This window comes from Meleagris gallopavo, chromosome 22, assembly GCF_905368555.1.
Source record: "Meleagris gallopavo chromosome 22, MGAL_WU_HG_1.1, whole genome shotgun sequence".
In the NCBI taxonomy this organism is placed as follows: domain Eukaryota; kingdom Metazoa; phylum Chordata; class Aves; order Galliformes; family Phasianidae; genus Meleagris; species Meleagris gallopavo.
The window spans coordinates 6,587,172-6,609,297 of NC_139425.1; the positions used below are offsets into that span (position 1 = coordinate 6,587,172).

At 39.5% G+C, this 22,126-nt stretch overlaps 1 protein-coding gene across 3 annotated transcripts; it reads left to right on the plus strand.

Annotated features, from left to right (window-relative positions):
• The first annotated feature begins 150 nt into the window (after positions 1–150).
• On the plus strand, positions 151–21,440 carry CSE1L (chromosome segregation 1 like). Of its 3 annotated transcripts, none has more exons than XM_085241521.1 (25): positions 151–300; positions 2,238–2,333; positions 2,853–2,995; positions 4,950–5,051; positions 5,460–5,605; positions 5,899–5,989; positions 6,257–6,364; positions 7,255–7,347; positions 8,638–8,805; positions 8,901–9,030; positions 9,682–9,747; positions 11,563–11,765; positions 13,050–13,134; positions 13,828–13,889; positions 14,568–14,704; positions 14,865–14,968; positions 15,427–15,524; positions 16,103–16,253; positions 16,756–16,964; positions 17,624–17,721; positions 17,925–18,010; positions 18,593–18,674; positions 19,102–19,248; positions 19,999–20,230; positions 20,915–21,440. In XM_085241521.1, exons 2-25 carry the CDS (start codon positions 2,249–2,251, stop codon positions 21,002–21,004), a joined length of 2,916 nt encoding a protein of 971 aa, XP_085097647.1. In that variant the 5' UTR covers positions 151–300; positions 2,238–2,248; the 3' UTR covers positions 21,005–21,440. The 3 variants fall into 3 exon arrangements, with proteins under 3 accessions (XP_085097647.1, XP_019477637.2, XP_085097648.1); XM_019622092.3 differs by lacking the exon at positions 151–300 and adding an exon at positions 554–871; XM_085241522.1 differs by lacking the exon at positions 151–300 and adding an exon at positions 554–794.
• Positions 21,441–22,126: the final 686 nt, after the last annotated feature.

A 22,126-nucleotide genomic window follows, 5' to 3' on the forward strand; every position in this document is an offset into this window, starting at 1 on the left:
TTCCCGCGCAGCACCTCAGGCGCCGCCTGACGGGCACTGCGGCGTGCGGCGCGCAGCGGGGCCTTATGGGAAGAGCTCGGCCATTGGCTGCCACCTTCACGTGAGACGGAAGGCACGGATTGGCTCGATGCGCGGCGCGTCAAGGCAGACCGGCCCACTGATTGGCTCGTCGGCCTGACGGTGTCACCGCCCTGCGTGATGCGGTCACCGTGCCGCCGCCGCGCCCTCTCACCGCGGTTTGAATGTGAAGCGCAGCCGGAGCTCTCCGAGCCGCCGCCGCCGCTTGGAGGAGGCCGACAGGTGAGGTTGAGCTGCGCCGGCCGGCGATGCCGGGGGTAGGGCGGCCCCGCAGTCTGACCGTCCGCACGGCCCGCAGCCGCCGCCGCACCGTTCCGCTGTGGACCGCGGCGCTGGGCCCGCGGCGCAGCGAGAGGCGCAGCGCACAGTGCTGGGGCTCCTCGACCCGCCTCCCGCGGATTCGGATTGGCCGGCAGCCTTTTGGGGGCTCTTCTCATTGGCTCCCGTGGCTGCCAGTCGGGAGGTGGCGGGGCGGGGGGGGGCGGCAAGTTAGGCTGCGGCCGGCCGTTGCCGCGCGGGGATCCCGGGCAGCTCCGAGCCGCCTCCGCCTCACGCAGCGCGGGCGGCCCCGAGCCTGCGGTGAAGCGCTGGGATGGCGTCGCCGGGAGCAGCCGGGCCGCACAGGGCAGGCCCGACTCGAGGGGCTTTCCCGGAAGGCCCCTGAGCTGAGCGGCCGCCTCCTCGGGATCAGCCGCGTGTCTCGGGCGGGCCGCGAGGTGGGCAGCCCGCGGTGACGGGCTGTGGCAGGGCGGGACGAGGAGCCGCCTGCACACCGGCACCATCCGTAGATGCTGTACGAGCAGCTGCCTCGGGTTGCGGTGGTGGGAAATAGCAAAAAAGGAACAGCCGGCGGGGGAGAGGGAGCGGGAGGGAGGCAGCGGCGGAGGAGCGGCTCGTCCTGAGCCGGGAGCTGCTGGTGCTGTTTCTTTATGCTGCCCTCCGTAAGGATGCCGCTGGCTGGGGACGGCAGGCAGGAACTCCCAGAAGGGAGGCGGGCGGGGCAAGGAAGGCAGAGTGTTTGAGGTGAACTTTTTGGGTTTTTTTGCACTGTGTCTTGGGTTCTCAGTTGTTCATTAACATTGATTTAAACTAAGGGGGTATTGTTGCTTATAGATGAAGAAGAAAAACTCGCTTGTTAAAACTCACAGCCTTTGCAGAAGTACTTAAATAGGAACCATACTTATTGCTCTGATGGCCAACGCAGAATAAATCTAAAGTGGGGTGGGAAAATTTCAGCCTGTCTTAATAAGGAGAAACTCCAGGGGATAAAAAAGCATTTGGCTTCTCATTATTTCTGTAGTAAAGGGGTTGCAGTGCTGTTGGGAGAATGATGGGCAGCATGCAGTGCTACGGGTGCAGGTGATGGTTGGACTTTGAGGCCTTAAGGGTCCTTTCCAACCCAAATAATCCCATGGAACCCTAAGCCTTGTGCCCACTGAAGTGTGTCTTAGTGCTGTTCTGGTGCTACTGTAATTTAATTATTCCAATTAAAGCTGTGAAGTTAATGAACCACTGTGGTAAGTATGAGAGTACGTGTGGGAGGATAGTTAGAGAGGAGTAATCTGACTTATTTGCGCCAAGTTATTCTGTAATAAGTACTGCAGGTGAAATGAATGCTTGCCCTGATCTGGGTTCGTCTTGCAGGGTGGACAAACTCTTTGGCTTTCTGCAGTCTTTCATTACTTCATTAAAAATTATTTTCAGTTGAGAATTTTCTAGAGATAGCATTTATTTGTAAATGGGCCTTGGCTTTTCAGTGCACTTCAGGGCATTCTGTTGGCCATCATTTGGGCCAAATATTCCATTTTTTCAACAAGGAATAGATTTCTGTGGGTGGCAGTAGTTTTAAAAGCAAGCTCATCTTGTCATAGAAGGGTGAGAGATCACTTTTGGCCTTACCTGAGTAGTGGTTCATTGGATGTATGATCTAGTTTTAGGGGTTTGCTTTCAGGAACCTAGACAGTAACAGTTACATGAGGCATGTTTTGGGGTTTGTATTTAGCTAGCTGTTTCATTGGATAGATGTATGAGTCCCTGCTTAAAGAAGTGTAGTCCAAAAAAAGCAGGTATGTGTCTTCTGTAGAATCACGTTTTGTGTATGTGGAGCTTATAGGGTAGATTTTCTGATCTGCATTAACAAAACTACTTCTGTGCCGTAGTTTCTGCCAAAATGGAGCTGAGCGATGCCAATTTACAGACCTTAACTGAGTATCTAAAGAAAACACTGGATCCAGATCCTGCAATAAGGCGTCCTGGTAAGCGATTGTCAGGGTTTCCTCTCAGCTCTGCTGTCTGTGTGTAACAAACTTCAGTAGAAGTTTTGCATAAACTTTGCAGAAATTCTGAACCTCCTTCTAAAAAAAAAACCAACAAAAAAACTAAAACTTAATGAAGAATAAATTTACATATAAATTCATTTTCTATTTGCTTTACATAACATTATTCCTGAAGTTTGTACTGTATTTTTTTAAAACAGGGATGTTGTTTACAACAAAACCGGACTGGCTTCTCTTAGGTCATGGCTTTTAAAAATGTCAAGGAGGCAATATTTGCACAGCCTGCTTTGAAATGAGAGCTTTTGTTAACAGCAGAAGCATTAAAGAGCTTAGTAGTAAAGAAGTTACAGTACAGTTTGCTACTTGTCCAGTGCTTCTGTCCCTGTGAAACTCTGCAGAGGTGTTTGTGTTATTTTAAATGGACATTTGAGGAATCGTAGATCTCTAGTTAGGAAAATTAGCTCAGCTTTCTGTTAACCTGACTGTGTTTTCTTCCAGCGGAAAAGTTTCTTGAGACAGTTGAAGGAAGCCAAAATTATCCATTGCTGCTCTTAACATTGCTGGAGAAATCGCAGGAAAATGTCATCAAAGTCTGCGCATCGGTAACTTTCAAGAATTACATCAAAAGGAACTGGAGAATTGTAGGTATTCCAGGCAGTATTTGTGCTAAGATTTAATCATCCTTTTAAGGTCCAATAATGTTTAATAACCTTGAAGAATACGTATGTGTCTGTACTTTGGAAGAGAAGATAGATGATACAGAAAATGAACACAAAGTGTAAATTACTGATAAGGGACTAAAGCCTCCACTCTTGTTACCCATTCTATTGGAAAGATATAAAGCTAGGTGATAAAATGGGGAGGAAGAATTCTTTCTAATATTGTGTGTGTCTTTCTGAAGAAGTACAGTATTCACTGCCCATTTAACTAAGTGTAATATTATTCATGTTAAAATGGTTGGAGAATGTCCATATGTGTGTGCTGACCTATTTGGCTGCTCTCTGTTGACTAAGTACTGCAACCATTTCTAGCCAGCTTTGCAGCTGGAGGTCACGGTACTGATTTATTTTTCATGTAGATGCCTCTGGGACATAGAAACCTTGTAAGTTCAACACGTGGAAGTATCTGTAGACATAAAATAGAAATATTATCTCTTAATCTCATTTTATCTTTTGCTTTGGAGGTATCAGAGGCATTTTTTATTCAGAGCTTTCAGTATGCATGAAATGTAACTTATGGTGTAAAGTATTACGTGTAAGAGGTCAGCTCCTTTGTGATGAGAGATTCCAACTGATCTTGTTTGTGCTTTGTCTCCTTGAAAGCACAGTTTGTGTATCTGAAAGTCTCAAATGTATGATCTTGTTTTATATCTCAGCTTGTGTCTAATCAAGAGTTTGTGACTATTGAAGAGTTTGCATGTGATTCCCCCCATATAAATATTGAAAACAGCAGTCCTTGCTCTGGTTATGTTTGGTAAAATCAGCACATTCACACTGGTGTGAAATTTCTAGGCCATAGTGCTACTGCCTTTTCAGTCATTTCTCAAAAATTGCATCTCTGTATGTTGTGTGTTTTAAGTAGAAACACCACTCACAGAGAAGTGTGTCTCTTCCTTGGTATAGATGTCTGAAGTGATTCAGGATGTGACGTTGTGTTGGAGTAGGTGAAGTGAGATGCAATGAGTGCATCCAGAGGACAGTTAGGATTGTCCCAGCTTTGCTTGAAGGCACACACAATATTTTGTCCAAGATTGAAGCTTTTAGAAGCAGTTTTATGAACATAACGTGAAGGCTAACTTATGTAGATCACATGCTATAATTTAGCAGTGTTGGATTAGGACTGATACAAAGTACAGAGGAAGGAAAATGGTTTTGCCTACTCAGGCAGTTTGATTCTTTTTAAGTTCATGGAAAGATGATCAAAAAGAACGTGAGGAGGAGGACGGTAATGCTGCCTGGCTCCAGGCATGTTGAGATCATCAAATTACTCTCTGAATTGCTGGATAACTTCTATGTTTCTAAACATTGCTGCTGTCATCACTGATAATGTGACTATCCCTGCTGTCAGTGCTTGCTGACAAGCCTTGGTATTTTACTTCTTTGATACAGATACCATAATTTACTACCTACCACTCAGCACTGTTCACTTGGCAGGATGATTGGCTGACTCTGAAAGGCAATGTGAAGTTTGTGTGCATCACCTGCACTCACCTTGCTGTCCAGTTGCACAAAATAAATCTTTGAAGTTCGCAGGACAGGCAGACGTGGTTTGGAGCACTGAAATAAAGGACTGGTGGTTAAACTTGCGTTTGTAACTGGCATATGCACCCACCCTTACTGCTCCTGAATTGCTGTTTGGAAAGATAACTGTTAGAGGAGAAAATTAGTTAGAAAATTAGCAGAAAGGTGTAATTTCTTTCAGTTTTATTCAGTTACTGCTGTGAAAGAGTCATTGTAGGCTTTAACAGATCTTTTAATTTCCTCATTGATGCAATGGTTTCAGACATTTGTACATTTGACTTCTGAAATACTGGGATTTGCTCAGTGCCCAGAGTGTACTAATGTGCCAGTGACTTAATTGTTGGTTTTGTTGTAGGTGGAAGATGAACCGAACAAAATATTTGAATCAGACAGGATAGCCATTAAAGCCAACATAGTGCCCTTGATGCTGAGCAGCCCGGAACAAATTCAAAAGCAGGTAATGAGGCAATTTCTGGTTGTGTCCATGAGACTTTTAGAATGATGTAATGTGTCTGGAGGCTCTGGTTAATGTCAGAGCTGAGTTAGCCTTCCAGTGATGTCACCCCTATGCAAATAATTTGGAGTAAATTGTTTAGGTTACTTCTGCCTACTTTAAAAATTTTTTTTAAAACATATTGTCAAATTCCAGCATTAGACAGTTAAATATAATGAGACTGCATGCACACGTTGGTTTTGAAGGGAGCTTTGTTGTGATGAAAAACAGGAGTTAGTTAACCCAATGATTTTTGAATCTGACAAGAATAATAAGCATTCTTAGATAATTGTAACATTTGGCATGGCTGCTGTGTTTTTTGTAGTAAGTAGTGTGCTGCTGGATCATGCCATGGTTACATTTCCTTTCCAGTTAAGTGATGCCATCAGTATTATTGGTCGGGAAGACTTTCCTCAGAAGTGGCCAGACTTGCTGACAGAAATGGTGAACCGCTTTCAAAGTGGAGACTTCCACGTCATTAATGGCGTCCTTCGTACTGCTCACTCCTTGTTTAAAAGGTACTGGAAATCAGGGAGTTGCTGTGTGGGTTTTAGAAAAGAAAAAACAGTTTAAATCTGAATTTATATTCACGTATGTGACTTTCACTTAGGCTTATTGTCTTCTTAGTAAGACTTTAAGTGGTTGTCAAATTTTGCGCCTTCCATGGCCTTGAACTACTCTGTTTAGTCCTTATGTTTACTTGAGAGGATTTGTTTCAAGTTCATCATTAGAGATCAATTGTATCCAAGTTAATTTCGGAATAAATGCAAAGACTGTATTCCAATATTTGTTTATTTCTCCCACTCTTCAGGTACCGCCATGAATTTAAGTCAAATGAATTATGGACAGAGATCAAACTTGTCCTTGATGCCTTTGCATTGCCCTTGACAAATCTCTTTAAGGTACTGTTGAATGATTTCTGAAACAACTGTGATGTTCTGAATTGCTGGTTGTGAATGCCTGTAAAATGAGAACTTACGAACAGTTTCAAGAGTTGTTGAAGCTTAAGCTAAAATCAGGAAATGAGACCTGACAGAATCAGTAAGAGGAAGAAGAAGAACTGTATTTTCTGGTTAAAAAAATAAAATAATATTTCTCAGTGTATCTTGTTTATATTATTATACAGTTTGTGTGTGGGCTTCTTGACTGAATCTTCTCTCTTTTTCTAGGCAACTATTGACCTTTGCAGCACGCATGCAAACGATGCCAGTGCTTTGAAGGTTCTCTTTTCTTCTCTCATTCTAATTGCAAAGCTGTTCTACAGTTTAAATTTTCAGGTGACTCTCTGTTTTTCTCATATTCTTGCTTTGATCACATAAAGCTGTTATGCTGTTGTATATAGGATCCATTTGAGGCAGCCTTTAGGGCCATGTTTTATGGCCAAACTAAAGTAAGGATGGGATTGACAGTAAGGATGAGGTTTATTAACACATTAGCTTGGCCCTATCTTAACAAAAGCTGGAGAAGAGAATCTTAAGCTCCCCTGATAGCAAGAAGGTGTTGTGTGGGTAACACTGTTGAATATGAGCGGTGAGAGGCAGGAGTCCTTTGCCTGCATTCATACTCAGTTTGTTGCTTATTAAATGTGTTTGTACACATACGAGTTCAGTCATGTAGATAAAAGTCAGCTCAGTAACTGTAGTGCTATGGTAGCAAGCAATGCTGGTATTGTGAAAGTTGTTTCTTTGTTTCTTTTTTGAAATGCGATCTTAAATTCTAGCAGTAAGTGAGCAGACTGTATGAAAAACAGTAAAACCAGACACTGCTGAGCTGGTGTATATTTAGTGTTTCAGCATGAGCATGAGTCAGGTGTGATGGTCATGACTCAATTGCTCCAACATCTCATTCTGTATTGGGCAAAAGAGAAAGCTGGAGCTAAAGGGGAGGCTTGTGCTATCTTATTCTTATCATACTCTGAGAGACAGAGATTAATCTTTAGACTGTAGAGAGTGTAAGCAACTGGTATATTTGGAAATGTGTTCCCGAGTCTCCATCTGTAGGACTTTTTACTGGTTGGTTGTTCTGGGGGTGTGAAAAGGGGACAGTTTTTATTTTGAAGGTTTGTTTTCCACTCTTCATTGTACCTCTGTAGATTAAAAGATGGACACATGTTACTCACAATGTGCAGTCAGATATTAAAATGTAGATTTATGCTTTTCCTTCACAGGATTTGCCTGAGTTTTTTGAAGATAACATGGAAACGTGGATGACAAATTTTCATAGTCTCTTAACTTTAGATAATAAACTTCTGCAGACTGATGTAAGTACTGCATAAACCTCCTGCTTTGCATCTGTAGAGTGGAGCAGACTGACAACAGAGTTGTGTTGTAGCTCTGAGCAGTGCAGTGTTTCCTTTGTTGGGTAAATAAAGAAATAAAGTGACTGAAAGAAAATGGGATTTGAGAGAAGTGGCTCCATTGTCTAAGAAATGTGGAGCCTGGTTTTTGAGGTCACGTATTAGTTACAGCTTACAGTTGTGCACAGAGATCAACTTACAGGTACACATCAATGAAGAGCTTCTTTTGAGGCCATCTGCTGAAGTAACCTGATTGATTTTTAGGATCACAGGGCTCAGGTTTTCTGTACCTCTCAGCTGGTTCGTGTACTGTATTTTAGAAAACAGTATCTTAAAGAACTTGAAACGTTGGAACATATAAGGCATGACTTCTAAGTAGTTTAGCTTACCATCTGCTGGCTAATTGTAAGAATTAGTAGTTTCACATTAATCAAAGCTCACGTTTGTTCTGTACATGCTTTCTGCATGTTAGGTGCAGTACAGTAGTTTACCAGGTGGTGGAACCAAAGAAACTATAAATTCCTTCCTTTACAATGTATAGGGGACCTGATAAGCATATTTGTGTGATAGTTTCATGGTGGTTTCAAGCTAAGCTGCTGCTAAAAAAGAAAAAGAAGCCTTGCTCATCTTTTCTCCTGCTCTTTTATTGTCCTGTGGGCTGTCACTCAGCACAAACATCCATGCAGTTGCACACTGAGCTGACTCAGGGAAGTGATATGTATTAAAACTGGAGGGTGGGCATTTGGGGAGGGGAAAAAGAAAATGTGTTGATGGATTTTAGTGTTATTTTTTAATTTCCAGCACATTTTTCCAATTCACTTCACTTTGTGGCTCTATGAACATCTGTGCTGCTATGGGGAAGGAGAAAAAAGTGTACTTCTAGCAACTCTATCAGTTTTAAGTAGCCTTCTAAGCTACTTTACTTTACTAATAGAATGCCTTCTAAGCATATTTTTTCAAAGCCTTGTATTATGTTTTTCCTATCACATTTGTAAATCTGTTTTAAACTTTATCAGGTCTAAATCTCTTAAGGGGAGTAGTACTGTTTGAAATGTGGATATAATAGCATGAATGTATTATCTGTAGTACAGTTCCAGTACACATGGGCAAAATGCAGTAGTTCCAGGCAAGTAGGAGGGGTTTCTGAGACCTATTTAGAACATCATAAAATAATAGTGTATTTTCTTCAAATATTTTTAATTAAAGCAGCCTTGAAGTTTGGGTGTTTAAGTACCTACTTTTGTTTTATGTGAGGATGAAGAAGAAGCTGGGTTGCTGGAGCTCTTGAAATCTCAAATTTGTGATAATGCTGCCTTATATGCTCAAAAATATGATGAAGAATTCCAGCCCTACTTGCCACGTTTTGTGACAGCAATCTGGAATCTGTTAGTCACAACAGGTCAGGAAGTGAAATATGATTTGGTAAGTCATTATGGACTAATCTTATCAAGGTTAATAATGATTTATAAATTGGTCAGTCAGCTAAAGCTGTATGTGTTTAATGTGTGTTGTTCCAGTTGGTTAGTAATGCAATCCAGTTTCTGGCCTCGGTTTGTGAAAGACCACATTACAAGCATCTGTTTGAAGACCAGAATACATTGACAAGCATCTGTGAAAAAGTTATTGTTCCCAATATGGAATTTAGAGGTAACTTTTTGAGGTTTAAGTATTCAAAGACACAATTAAAACATATCTAATTATGATGATATCCTGCTTTACAACATTAAGAATATATTTTCTGTGTATTTCAGTACTAGATTCAAAACCAATTTTCTGCAGCAAATTGTTATCTTGTGGGCTTTGTAGAGTTGTTGTATGAATTTCTGCCTTACTGTGATCTCAAATTGAAAACTATAGAAAGCCTAAGTCATGTGCCATCAATCATTTTTTTTTCATGCTGGAAGTGAGTGCCAGGCATGGATATATGGCCTACTGAATTGTAGTGTCTTTTTCTCCAAGCTTTGATAGACTTACTTTGATCTTAGTGTCTAAAAAGCATTGAAGATGTCTTACAGTGTTAAGAAGCTTCTCTCTAAATCTATGACTGAGGAAGCCTCTTTTAAATACACTTAATATAGAGTATGGTTTTGGTTTTTTAAGTCAAGAATTGCATCAGCTTGTGAGTATGAAAGGCTGCAGTTTGTGGGCCTGCAGACTGAACAGGATAGTCTGTCTGGATAGTTCTGATTAATTTCTATGAATGCTCAGAAAGATTAGCAACTTGGTAAAAAGAGTGTCGTTATCATTTAAAAAAAAAAGACCTCAATATTGAAACTCCTGTGTATTGTGTATTTTCAGCTGCTGATGAAGAAGCATTTGAAGATAATTCTGAAGAATATATAAGAAGGGATTTGGAAGGATCTGGTAATCCACAGATTTATACTAAGAATACTTTGTCTCTAAATATAGCTCTAAAGAGTATTTTACTGAGGCTTCTAAAAATTATTTTAGAGCTCTGGAAGTTGGTGGGTTTTTCCCCAAGATATTTAATCCAGTTTTTGATCAAGTTTACTATCATGTTGCACCCTCTGCAGCATCTTTTTGCTTTGAACAGTGTTTTTGTAGTTTCTTTTCTTAACTAGATATATGTCTCCTGCACTGCATGTATTCTTGTTTCAGCAAACATAGCCTCTGTATCAACACTGAGTAGTAGCCATGGCTGTGTATTTAGTTCCTATGTGTGTAAATGACATGAGGACACTCTGTCTACATTTGGTAGTCTGTTGTGTTTAAATTGGAAACTCTGACCAGTTTTGCATACAACTCCACAATAAAGCCAGCTAGGCAGCAGCCTTTGTGTGCTGGCAATGTTCAGACCAACACAATAACTGTGCTAAAAACACAGTGCTGTGCTAACAGCTTGATTTTCTGATAATCTGTCTTCAGCCAGGTCAGTGCACAAATGAACTAAATCTAGTTCTGTATGATCTGTTCTGTGCCACTGAGCTGCTGACGTGGTGCTGACTGACATTTTTAGATGATTGAAGCCTTTTAATAGGTTTGAGAACTTTCTGTATGTTGGAAGTAGGGGAAAATTATGTTTGAACTTTCTTTTGAGCAGGCATGTTATGGTGCTTGTCCATGATTGGCTGCCTTACTGGTATTTGTGAAGCTTTTATGTGTTTGCTATTTCTGTTTTTAAGAGAATTTAGGCAAGAACTATCTGTGTTCTTCTGGGACTCATTTAGAAACATACTCTGTTGCATGCTGTTGTTTTGTGATCTGTTTGTCCCTCTGTTAATGTATTGTGTTTTGGCCAGCCTTTTTTTTTTTTCTTTTCCTCTTTGGGACAAGGGATTTCTATAGATGTATTCAGAAATGTACTGTTCTGTTGCAGTGAGCCAGCAGCTAAGCACCACACAACAATTTGCTCAGTCCCCACCCTGCCAAGGTGGGATGGGGAGGAGAGCAGGAAGACCATGAGTGAGAAGACGAGACAGTTTAATTAGTGAAAGAAGGTGGAAGAAAACAGAGGAGAAAGTCAATCTGCTTGTGGAAAGTGAGATGTGATAGGTGCCCAATGTGTTCCCAGGCAATGGCTGCCTCTTCCAGATCCCCCTCCCCAAAGCCTTTATTGCCAAGCACAGTGTTACATGGCACGGGGAAGATCCATTTTATCCCTTGGCCCCTTTAGATCAGTGCAGTGCAGGTTCTGTCCATTCCCAACTTGTTGCCCGCTCAGCCGATTTGCTGGGAAGGCACAACAGGAAAAAAGGAAACACTGGCACTGCAAGTACTGCTCAGCAATAACCAAACTGGTGTGTTAGCAAGGTGCCTTTAGTCACCAGCCCAGAGCACATCACCATACAGACCGCTGTGAAGAAAATAAAACCCGTAACCACCAGACACAGTGCATTTGGGCATGTAATTAGCAAGGCAGTAAAAAGCCTCCCTCCTTGTGCTTACTGAAACCTTCAGAGAGCAGTGGGACCTGTGAATACACACGCAGCATGGGTCAGTGTCCGTTCCTCCTTGTGTTGTACAAATGGTTCTTACTATTACAAGAAGTGAAAAGACTGAAATGTGTTGTTATGCGCTAATGTGCATGTTGCAGTAATTAATATGAGCTGTGGCTGTAACTTGAGAAGCTGTAATTACTGATACATTTTAAAATTATGTTTATTAGTATGAAAAGCTATGCAATTTGTCATATCTAAAGAACTTTTTGTTCTTATGCAGATATTGACACAAGGCGCAGAGCAGCTTGTGATCTAGTCAGAGGCTTGTGCAAGTTCTTTGAAGGGCCTGTGACTGGAATTTTTTCTGGATATGTTAATTCCATGCTTCAGGAATATGCAAAGAATCCATCTGTTAACTGGAAGCACAAAGATGCAGCAATATACCTTGTTACATCGTTGGCATCCAAGGCTCAGACACAGAAGGTACTTAGACATTGTGTTTATTTCAATCCATATGCATTCTAATATTATAGTGCACGTGAGGATTGGAAAATGTATGCATTTTTTAAAATTCTGCTTTAAAATGAGAATAATTGGATTTGTAATAGTTTGATGTTGATGAGCTGGAAAATTGTCCATAATATATGGACACAGTCTGTGGAAGTCTGATAGTATTTGATCTTCAGATAGGTTGGATGAAGTCAGCAACCACATGTGATCATTTGACATGTCTTAATAATATGTGTGAAACAGTCATTGAAAAATTGGCCTAGAATCTCTGGGCTTTCATGTGGTATTGAGGCAGAGTGTGCTTCAGTAATTGGTAAGGCCAAATTACAGAAGGTGATTGGTGGTGTTGAGCAGACAAGAAGGAATCCAAGTGATCCTTACAATTCTTGCCATTATATTTCACGATATTGCTTGTTGGTTGAATGTTTATTGTCTTGAAAATAGCACAGGAACACAGCTACTTGGCTGGAAATGGTTCTCAGGACTTGTTTGGGAGAAGGTAACTAAAAGGCCGAATGTGTGGGAAAGCACACCTCAGTTAGACTGCATTTATTGTCAAGCAGCAGCATTGTACCAACAGCACATCGTCCTGTACAACAGATTTAATGACTGATAGGTACTTCGTATGTTACAGGGCAGGCTTTACAAAACAGGTCTGAAGCAAACAGAGTAAAACATGTTTTATAGCCTTTATGGAGTTCTGATAAAAGTTCTCAGTCCTTTTGTAATACTGCAGTTGTGTATTGCACAGCAATGGCTAGTGGTCGTGGGGGATAAAGTGAACCAATCTTCTAGCAATTAGAACGCTGCTACATCGTACCTCTTACTGCTGTTCTGTTTAGTGCCAAATGTGGGATAGCATCATTTAGAACACTTGATTGGTACACTACATCCATCTGGAAAGTCTGTTTTCCATTTTTGCCTTTTTCATGTGATAAAATGGAAGCATTTCTTTTAATTTTGCTGTTCTAATTCAGAATCGGAGTTTGAGTCCTAAACTCTTCCTTCTGAAAATGCAATTGTGTGGGAGTGGGGTTGGGGGAAGGATCAACTGAATAAGTTTTCTGTCTAAAAGTTTGGTTCGTTATGACTGTTACACACTATTATTAATTAAAGCAGGGGTTTGAATTTGAAGCTCAGTAGTGTTATTGCTAAAACCTGATGCAGACAACGGTTGTGGGAAACATATCTGAATGACAACATCTATCAAAAAGAGTGTGTGTGTTTTCTCTTGTGTGTGTGTTTTGTTTTTTCTAGCATGGAATAACACAAGCCAATGAACTTGTTAATCTGACAGAATTCTTTGTGAATCACATTCAGCCTGACTTAAAGTCAGCCAGTGGTAAGTTTACTGTTAATTTTCATACGTTATTTCGGGGATGTTTAGAGAAGCTTGACAGTGACTGCAGTTTCCTAAGGCTCAAGCACAAATTAAAACATGGCCCTGTGTCAGCACTGTCACTTGGCACATGGGAGGTGATTCACATTGGTTTGGTCAACAGTGAGTGAACTTTTAAACAAATTACCACGTGCTGTTGGCAGGGTCAGAGCATGTATGTGCATGGCTGCTATCAGCTGGTGTGCTGTAACTTGGTGAATCAAAGTAACTTCATTTCCGTATTTGAGACTGTATGCAAACTTCTTTGCTGTACAAAACTCTTGAAGTTAAAATCCTGAAGTCTAGATTGTGGCCTGCATCAGTGTGTGCATCAATGTGACTACAAATGTCTAGGGTTAAGCAACATGATTTTATACTTGAGCAATTATTTTATGATGTTTGGAGGGTACTGGGTTGTATTGGAATATGCAGTTGGATCTGTTATCATCAGAGCAAGAAAGTGAAATGTTAAGTGAGAGGGTTGGACTGTATGTTTAATGTAACAGGGTAGTGCCCACACAGAGATGGATAAGCAAACAAACATACAACTTTATCTTACCAAGGGGTGGGGAATTCATGACTTAATATCACCTTTATACGTAGAATGTGCTCAGAAATAGTACTTATATGAAAAATGGCATATTTTCTCTATTGCAGTGAATGAATTCCCAGTGCTAAAAGCTGATGGTATCAAGTATATCATGATTTTTAGAAATCAAGTAAGTTTTTCTTCTGTGATAAAAGGAAAAAGAAAAAAAAAAAAGGAAAAAAAACCCATACAATGACTAGTTACTTTATTTATACTTGCCAAGCCTCATGTATCTTACTTGGCTGTATGGTAACTCAACAGGTGTCTGGAATTCTTAGTTTTGAAAGTAAGTGATTCTGCAGCTATAAATATCAGATGGACATGTCGTCTGTATGCTGTCCATATGCTACCAGAGCACCAGATACTCAAAGTGTGACCTACTCAGATGTTCTGGCATCTGGAATGTTAGTCTCCATACACTGGATTGCAGTAGTTGTTAGACTTTGTCTTTTACTTTTTTGGATTTGTGAGATACTGTAAGAAAAAATACATTCAGTATTATTTATAAATGTTGTATTTATGCATCTGTTTTGAAGTACCTGTCATTTTTCTTTTTAATCTTGATGTTTTTTTTTTTTTAACTATCCATTAAGACAAAGTAAAGTGCAATATATGCTTTTACAAATCTAACATTGATGTTCTGGGTGAAAATACACAGATTTGGTGTGATTTAGCAACCAGAGCCTTCTAAGATTTCTTCTTCTGCCAGGTTTTCAGTTTGTAATTGATGAGTTCAGTGATTATACTCTGGTATTGAACAATCTGCATTTCTATGTGAAATATATAATTTATTGCTGTAATTTTTTAGGTACCTAAAGAGCAACTGTTGTTATCTATTCCTCTTTTAATCAATCATCTTCAAGCAGAAAGCATTGTGGTCCATACTTACGCAGCACACGCTCTTGAAAGGCTGTTTACCATGAGAGGAACAAACAATACCACACTGTAAGTTTTCAAACAGAAGTAAATTCATTCCTGTGTACTTTTTAAGCATTGCAGATGAAATACTGGTAGGGGATCTTTCATTTTGTGGTATTATGATATTGTGAAAAGCTTGAATTTTGTGAATATACTTCATAATTAAAGCCCTGTGTTCTTCTTACAGCATTACAGCTGCAGAAATGGCACCGTTTGTAGAAGTGCTGTTAACAAACCTTTTCAAAGCATTAACACTTCCTGGCTCATCAGAAAATGAATACATAATGAAAGGTAAATGCTGAATGAGTCTCACGCTGTAAGAGTTACTTTGATAACTTGAGGTAAAGGCTTATAGCCATGGGCTACTGAAACTTCAGCAGCTTAATTTACTCAAACTTGCTGAAGCAGTATGCACAGCCTGCAGTTGTGTACCAGGCAGTGTTAAGTTATCTTTGAATAAATGCATGAAACAAAAGAGAAACACTAAACGTAATGGCATTGTGTCAAATGGCAGTAGTAGTGCTCAGGATGGCTACCTGAGCATGAGGTTTGGGTGATGTGTGGCTAACAGCATGCCACAGTGTGAGAATTTGCAGAAGACTTATCTTCTTACCTTGGACGAGTCGCTCTGTCTTCTGTGCCCAGTCTGTAGAATGGGAATAGTGAGACTTTGCTTTGCTGTGATTATGGATTGATTGCCCTTGTATATGGTTAGCTGCAAAAGATTCTAACTTTCTTTTTATTTCCAGCAATCATGAGGAGTTTTTCTCTGCTACAGGAATCCATAATTCCATATATCCCTTCTGTCATCACACAGCTTACACAGAAGCTACTGGCTGTCAGTAAGGTAAAGAATGGGCCATGTGAGCAAAATGTTTGCGTTTTTTACTTAGAACGATATAAAGATTCATATAAACTTTGTTTGTGTGCTGTTAAAATACTGTATGTTGTTCAATACTTTGACTAAAATATGTAAAAGTAGCCTTCCAGTGAAATCCATGTTCTTGAACATAGACTTAAGGAATACTTTAGAATACCTTCATCAGCTATCCCAAAAAATTCTTCTACATACAGTGTAAACTTGGCTGCTAAGTATAAAATTTTGCTGCGAAAACTGACAAGACTATTACACAAACGAGATATTTTTTATTTCCAGTTTTTGTTACATCATAGAACTGTTGGTTCATGTAGAGCTTCTGAAAAAAACCACTTGTTTGCTTTGAGATATTTAGAAAAACTTGTTTATGCTTTTAAATTTTGATGTTTGCTTTTATCTGTGGAATTAACTTCATCAGCATATTAATAAGGTGTAGTGTCCTTATTTTCAGTTGCTCCTTTAGGCTCCAGTTGAAACAATAAATACATTTTCCAAAGTGATTCACTTGGTGTTGAGTTCAAGTTGTTTGTTCAAAACTTGTTTTATAGAATCCAAGCAAACCTCACTTCAACCATTACATGTTCGAGTCGATATGCTTGTCAATAAGGATAACGTGCAAAGCAAACCCTGATGCTGTTGGAAGCTTTGAGGAGGCTTTGTTCATGGTGTTCACTGAGATACTACAGAATGATGTGCAAGGTAAGTAAAAATCAGTAATTCTTGTGCTCCCTCTGCTGTAACTGGCTGCCATTGTTTACATCCTGGCAGTTTTCTTCTGTAACACTGGAAACTCAGGTGAGAAGGCAAGGTTTTCACAGTCCTCACCAGCGCTTCTAGGAAGCATCTGTGTTGTTCCATAGGGTACATAAACTGTGTCATCATTGTTCATTTTGTTTAAAAAAACAAATTGTATTTTAAAAGTATCTTAATTGCTACCCCCAAATCTTATTTTTGCCTTGATTCTAATGGTTTATATTCCACGTTCTGAAAAAAACAGTAGAGAAAATAAAATGCATAGATACATACATATAGTGCTTGCAAATGTTTGCAGTGATGAAATTTATTTATTCCAAGTTTTATTTATCAGAATCTTTGTATTAATATCCTACAGTTGTAGGCTCAGCCAATAGATACATGGCTCTTATGAATGAGCAAGTGACCGTTTTTGCTGAATTTCTAAGTGTCGTGATTTCTTTTGCAGAGTTCATTCCATATGTGTTTCAAGTGATGTCCCTACTTCTGGAAATGCACAAAAATGAAATCCCATCATCCTATATGGCATTGTTTCCTCATCTACTTCAGCCAGTGTTATGGGAAAGGACAGGAAATATTCCTCCTCTGGTCCGACTCCTGCAGGCTTATTTAGAGCGAGGTGCCAACACAATAGCAAGTGCTGCTGCTGACAAAATTGTGAGTTGGGTTGATGGAGCAGCTCTGTATGCCTCCAGACATGCTGATTTAAGATGAGACGGAGTTTTTTCCTCAAGTGGAAAGCTGAATTTGTGCAGCATATGTTTGTATTTTAAATTAAAAAAAAAAAGCCAACAAAACAACAACAAACCTTTTGGGATGGGATGGGATTAGGAGCAGGGTCCACAGCAATATGCTTTTATAATTTAGGATGTAACTGCATTTAGTTTATTCAGGCAGGTAAACTTCTCTGTCTTGCCTTGCATCACATGGAACACAGTGGATCAGGAAAGCTCAGGGATTCTGTTTGGAAGAGTCACCAGAAGCGTGAATGAGGAGGAGTCAAAATTTTGGGAGATCTGAGGATCTGTGAATTCTGCTGCATGAACTGCTGTAGTCAAACCTGATTACACAGTACCAATGATGAAGCAAACGTGCATTTTCAAATTAGCTTTCTTGTTCATTTGAGTAAGACTATTTTTAATACTTAATGGAATATCATTTGGTCCCAAGAGAAATCTGTCTTCCTGCAGACAGAGAATACTGTTTTAGGTTGTGAAAGCTTTTGCCACTGTGTATGTTTTAGATAAGATCCAACCTTCTGGTAGGTCATATATGTAGAACTGTTGTGTAGTGTTTTATGTTTGCTTTGCTTGCAGCCTGGGCTATTAGGTGTGTTCCAGAAGTTGATTGCCTCTAAAGCTAACGACCATCAAGGATTCTATCTTCTAAACAGTATTATAGAGCATATGCCCCCGTGAGTATGAATTGACATTATTTATATTCAAAATTAATCTGCATAGACTTTAATACTTGATATGTTTGTACACTTCAAAGTTAATGAAAAATGAAAATGTCACGTCAGTAAAATAAATTTGAGTAATTTTGTGCATGTTTTCTGTAGTATGACTTCTAGTAAATGCTACTGTGGCTTGAATAACTAATGTTTTAAATTTCTAGTGAATCAGTTGACCAATACAGGAAACAGATCTTCATTCTACTGTTCCAAAGACTTCAGAATTCCAAAACAACAAAATTTATTAAAAGTAAGTTTATTGCTTTATGAAAGCTTCAGTGATACCAACAGTTTAGAACGTGGAGCAGTACCAAATAAATATCCAGTCATGTCCTTTGATTATGCAGACAGAGAACAGTGAGCTCATAACATCAGTGACTTGCTTTGAGTTATTTGTGCAATCAAGGGTGGCATATGGGGCAGTTCCCTCTCAGGGCACATCTATTTTATTGAAACTAAAAGACTGGAATTAAAATGAGGGGAAATACTTCCATATTCCCATCCACTTCTGTATGGTGTATATAGTTGTGTTATTACTGTTAAATATTCCATGCAGTTGTGTCATCAATGTGATGTAAGTCTGAGAAGAGCTTTTCTAATGTTTCATAGTTGCTGTAAGGGGCAAAGGGGCTGAATCTTGTCCTAGCTGTCTTACCACTGAGTTTTAGTGTATTAGGGAACATGAAAAAAGATCAGCAGCTTTTGACAAGCTTCACGATAGCTAGTTAATGTACTTCACTAAAAGTGAACATTTACGAAGATTACCATTTCTGTCTCCTTGAAAAACTTGTCATGTGTTTTTCTGCTAACTCTAACCTTCTTCTCATTACAGGTTTCCTAGTCTTCATTAACTTGTACTGTGTAAAATATGGAGCATTAGCTCTTCAAGAAATATTTGACAGCATCCAGCCAAAGTTAGTATGATTTTTATTTCAAACTGCTGTGTAGCTTTCATCTTTCAAAGCAGAAATGGCTGTCTCCACTGGCTAAAGATGCAAACCACTTTGTCACTGAACTGACTAGGCAGACTTTTCTTCTGCTGTAGTTCACTTCTTTCTTGAGCCATTTCTCTTTTTCTGATATGCTGCTCACAGTTCCTCCCTCATAGTTCCAGATCAATAATCTCCTGAGCAGGTCATAAAAAGGGAAGACTGATGTTTTTATTCTTCTCTCTTTGAGAAAAATTTGTGCTATCAAATTTCTACCAGGCATCTACTATGACAGGGCAATATCATAACAGATTCTGTTTTTTCTTTTTCCTGGTGACTCTTATTGTGTCTTTTTTTGTTGTCACTGTGAAGCTGACAACGTTTTCTAATACTTCTTTTAATGTCATAATAGGATGTTTGGAATGGTTCTGGAGAAAATTATAATTCCTGAAATACAGAAAGTGTCCGGACAAGTCGAAAAGAAAATCTGTGCAGTTGGCATTACAAAAATATTAACAGAATGTCCTCCTATGATGGACACTGAGTACACCAAGCTGTGGTATGTAGAACACTTCTTCAAGTGAAGCTACTTGCTTTTGAAAGTGTGAGCTACTCAATTCTGTTGTGATTTCTTCAGGCCTGCTACCATTTCAGGCTTTTCACATCACTTTTTCTCAAAAAATAATGGTCAAAGCAGATGCCAGAACTGGTTTGAAATTTTTGTGATGGGGACAGCGCTGACTGGGCTAGCTAGAATTGCTTTTAAGAGAATAGACTACTTGTTTGTAGCTTGTATTGTTTCTGAAAAGCTAGGAACAGTTTTTAGTTTGTAGCTGTTCTGTTAGGCAGGAGACCCAAGCATATAACCTGAGACAGATGCTGTAAGATCTTTGTGCGACAGTGAATTCTGGGGAAAGCTATCTGGGAAGACTGTCCAGCAGTCTAGGTTGCCAGGTAGGCTGAATTCTGAATTTAAAAGGGGGGACAAAATGTTATTAGAGAAAAGGTATGATGTACAAAACAATTGCTCTTTCTTGGGTATGCTACATGAGAATTTGACCTGATCAAAAATAAAAGCATCGTTTGTGTTTTTAATATGAACATCTACATTATGCTTCTAAGCTACACACATCCATGGCTCTTCAGGTTCAGCTCATATTAGGCTTGTGCTCTCAATAGCTAATTGCAATAGTACCTGCAAAGAGAACATTGTTGAAAGAGTTTTAAATATCTTGAATGCTCCTTTAAAATCTGTCCTTCCTGGCATGTTTTCAGCATTCTGACTTTCTCCTTGCGTCTTTCCATGTAGGACTCCTTTGCTGCAGGCACTCATTGGCCTCTTTGAGCTGCCTGAGGATGACACTATCCCTGATGAAGAACATTTCATTGACATAGAAGATACTCCAGGATATCAGACTGCATTCTCTCAGCTAGCCTTTGCTGGAAAGAAAGAACACGATCCTGTAGGTCAGATGGTGAACAATCCTAGAATTCATCTGGCACAGTCTCTTCACAAACTCTCTACTGCATGTCCAGGCAGGGTAAGTGGCTTTCATACATGGCATGCTGATTCCAAATTGCACAGAGAAGAAGTGCTTATTTGACAGTGCGTCTTTTCTGCCAGTATATGATAACAAGCAGACTGAAGTATGTCCTAATCAGAATGCTAAGTACTGTTTTGTATTATTTTGTCATTGAATATAGCTTTAGTGTGGTTTTTCCTAGTAGCCTAAGAAAGGCTAATATTTTCACAGTACTTACTTTAATGATAATCTTAGTATGCCATTTCTCAAACAAAAATTTCTCCACATGGAGGTATACAGCTTAACACTTGTCAGCAGTTCAATTGTTTGTATTCAGGAAACTTCAGGCAACTTAGATGAAGTTGAAGTTGATTATTTTCAATCAATTATTTCAAAGTGTTTTTGTTTTCGATATTTTTGATAAGTAACTGCCAGGGAGATTTGAAGTTTGCTGCATCCAAATCTCTGCTTTAATGACTGATGGTTTGCTAACCTTCTTTCATATTTAATTCAAGTAAGCAGTATATAAAACTAAATGCTGTCAGCATCAGGAATTTTAATTCAGCAACTGCTTTCAGTGAAAAACTGTTGCTGACAAGATGTCACTTGACTTTGCACTGTATACTGGCACGGCAATTACCAGGGTGTAGCAGTACTGTGAATTATACACAGATTGACGCTTCTGCTCTATCATATTTTAAGGTTCCATCCATGCTGAGCACTAGTCTGAATGCAGAAGCGTTGCAGTATCTCCAGGGATACCTCCAAGCTGCAAGCGTGACGCTGCTCTGAGCTGCGTGTATTTCACAAGCAAGATCAAAAGCTGTTTTGTTACACAGAAAGTTGACACTGACTTTTTTTATAGCAGCGCTCAGACAAAATGAAAAATGCTACTTGAAAATGTATTGCAGAATCCATCTTGTAAAAGATAAATGTGGCTTTAAGCAGAAAGAATTTGGTGGTGTGCGTAATCATAGATAAAAGGTGGTTAACTTCCATTCCCAGTTTAATTTCCAAGGGAAGAGTCACAGCGGTTTGCTATTTGCTACGGGGTTTATTTGAAATCTGCAGCATTTGGATAAGTTTGAAATGAATGGAGAGCACTGGCTGTAGAAACTCACTTCGGTCACTAAAATTCCTTTTTATTTTGATGTTGTCCTTTGTAATTCTTTTGTCTTTCCTTAAACTTTATCTAAATTGTGAATAAATAAGAAGTACTTGTTTAAAATGCCTGTCATTGTGCACTTACTATTTTAGAAGAGTGTAGCTGGCTTTAAAAAAGTAGTGTTTTAAACATAGATTATAAAATAGTGAGAATGTGAAGATTTTTCTTTACCCTATGTAATAGCTTAAATATATTGTATGTTCACACAGAGCAAATGTGAAACTTTGGCAGAAGATCCAAAGCTGCTATTACTCTTGATATTCATCAACAGGTGCACCCTTCTCCTTAGATGTGGCAGTGTAATGCAGCAAAAGCAAGTAGTGTACCCTGCCACAGCGGATATTGGTCTCCCAAGTGGATTTTTAGTAATGTATCAAAACAAGCATTGATCTTGTTTAGCTAGGGTGTTCTCCCTGTCTCCTTATGAATATACTGATTAGATGTGGTGGCCCTGAGTTCTAAGTGCATCCATATAACCTTGTAGTTGTAGTTGATGAAAGGAGACAAGTTCAATGCCTGAGCCTTACTGTGTTCTCAGATGGTCTGGGCACCAAACTGCTATGCTGTAGGCTGTTAGAGCACTAATACTGCAGGGATGTACATACATTTAATTACAGAGACTGCAAGACTCCTGAATAAGAGTGAAGTCAAACAGATTATATATATTTTAAGTTACCTGACCATGTAGATCCTCCAGTTGACTTGAATCAGTATTGAGGTTTTAAAGTTACAATGCCAGATAAAGCTGG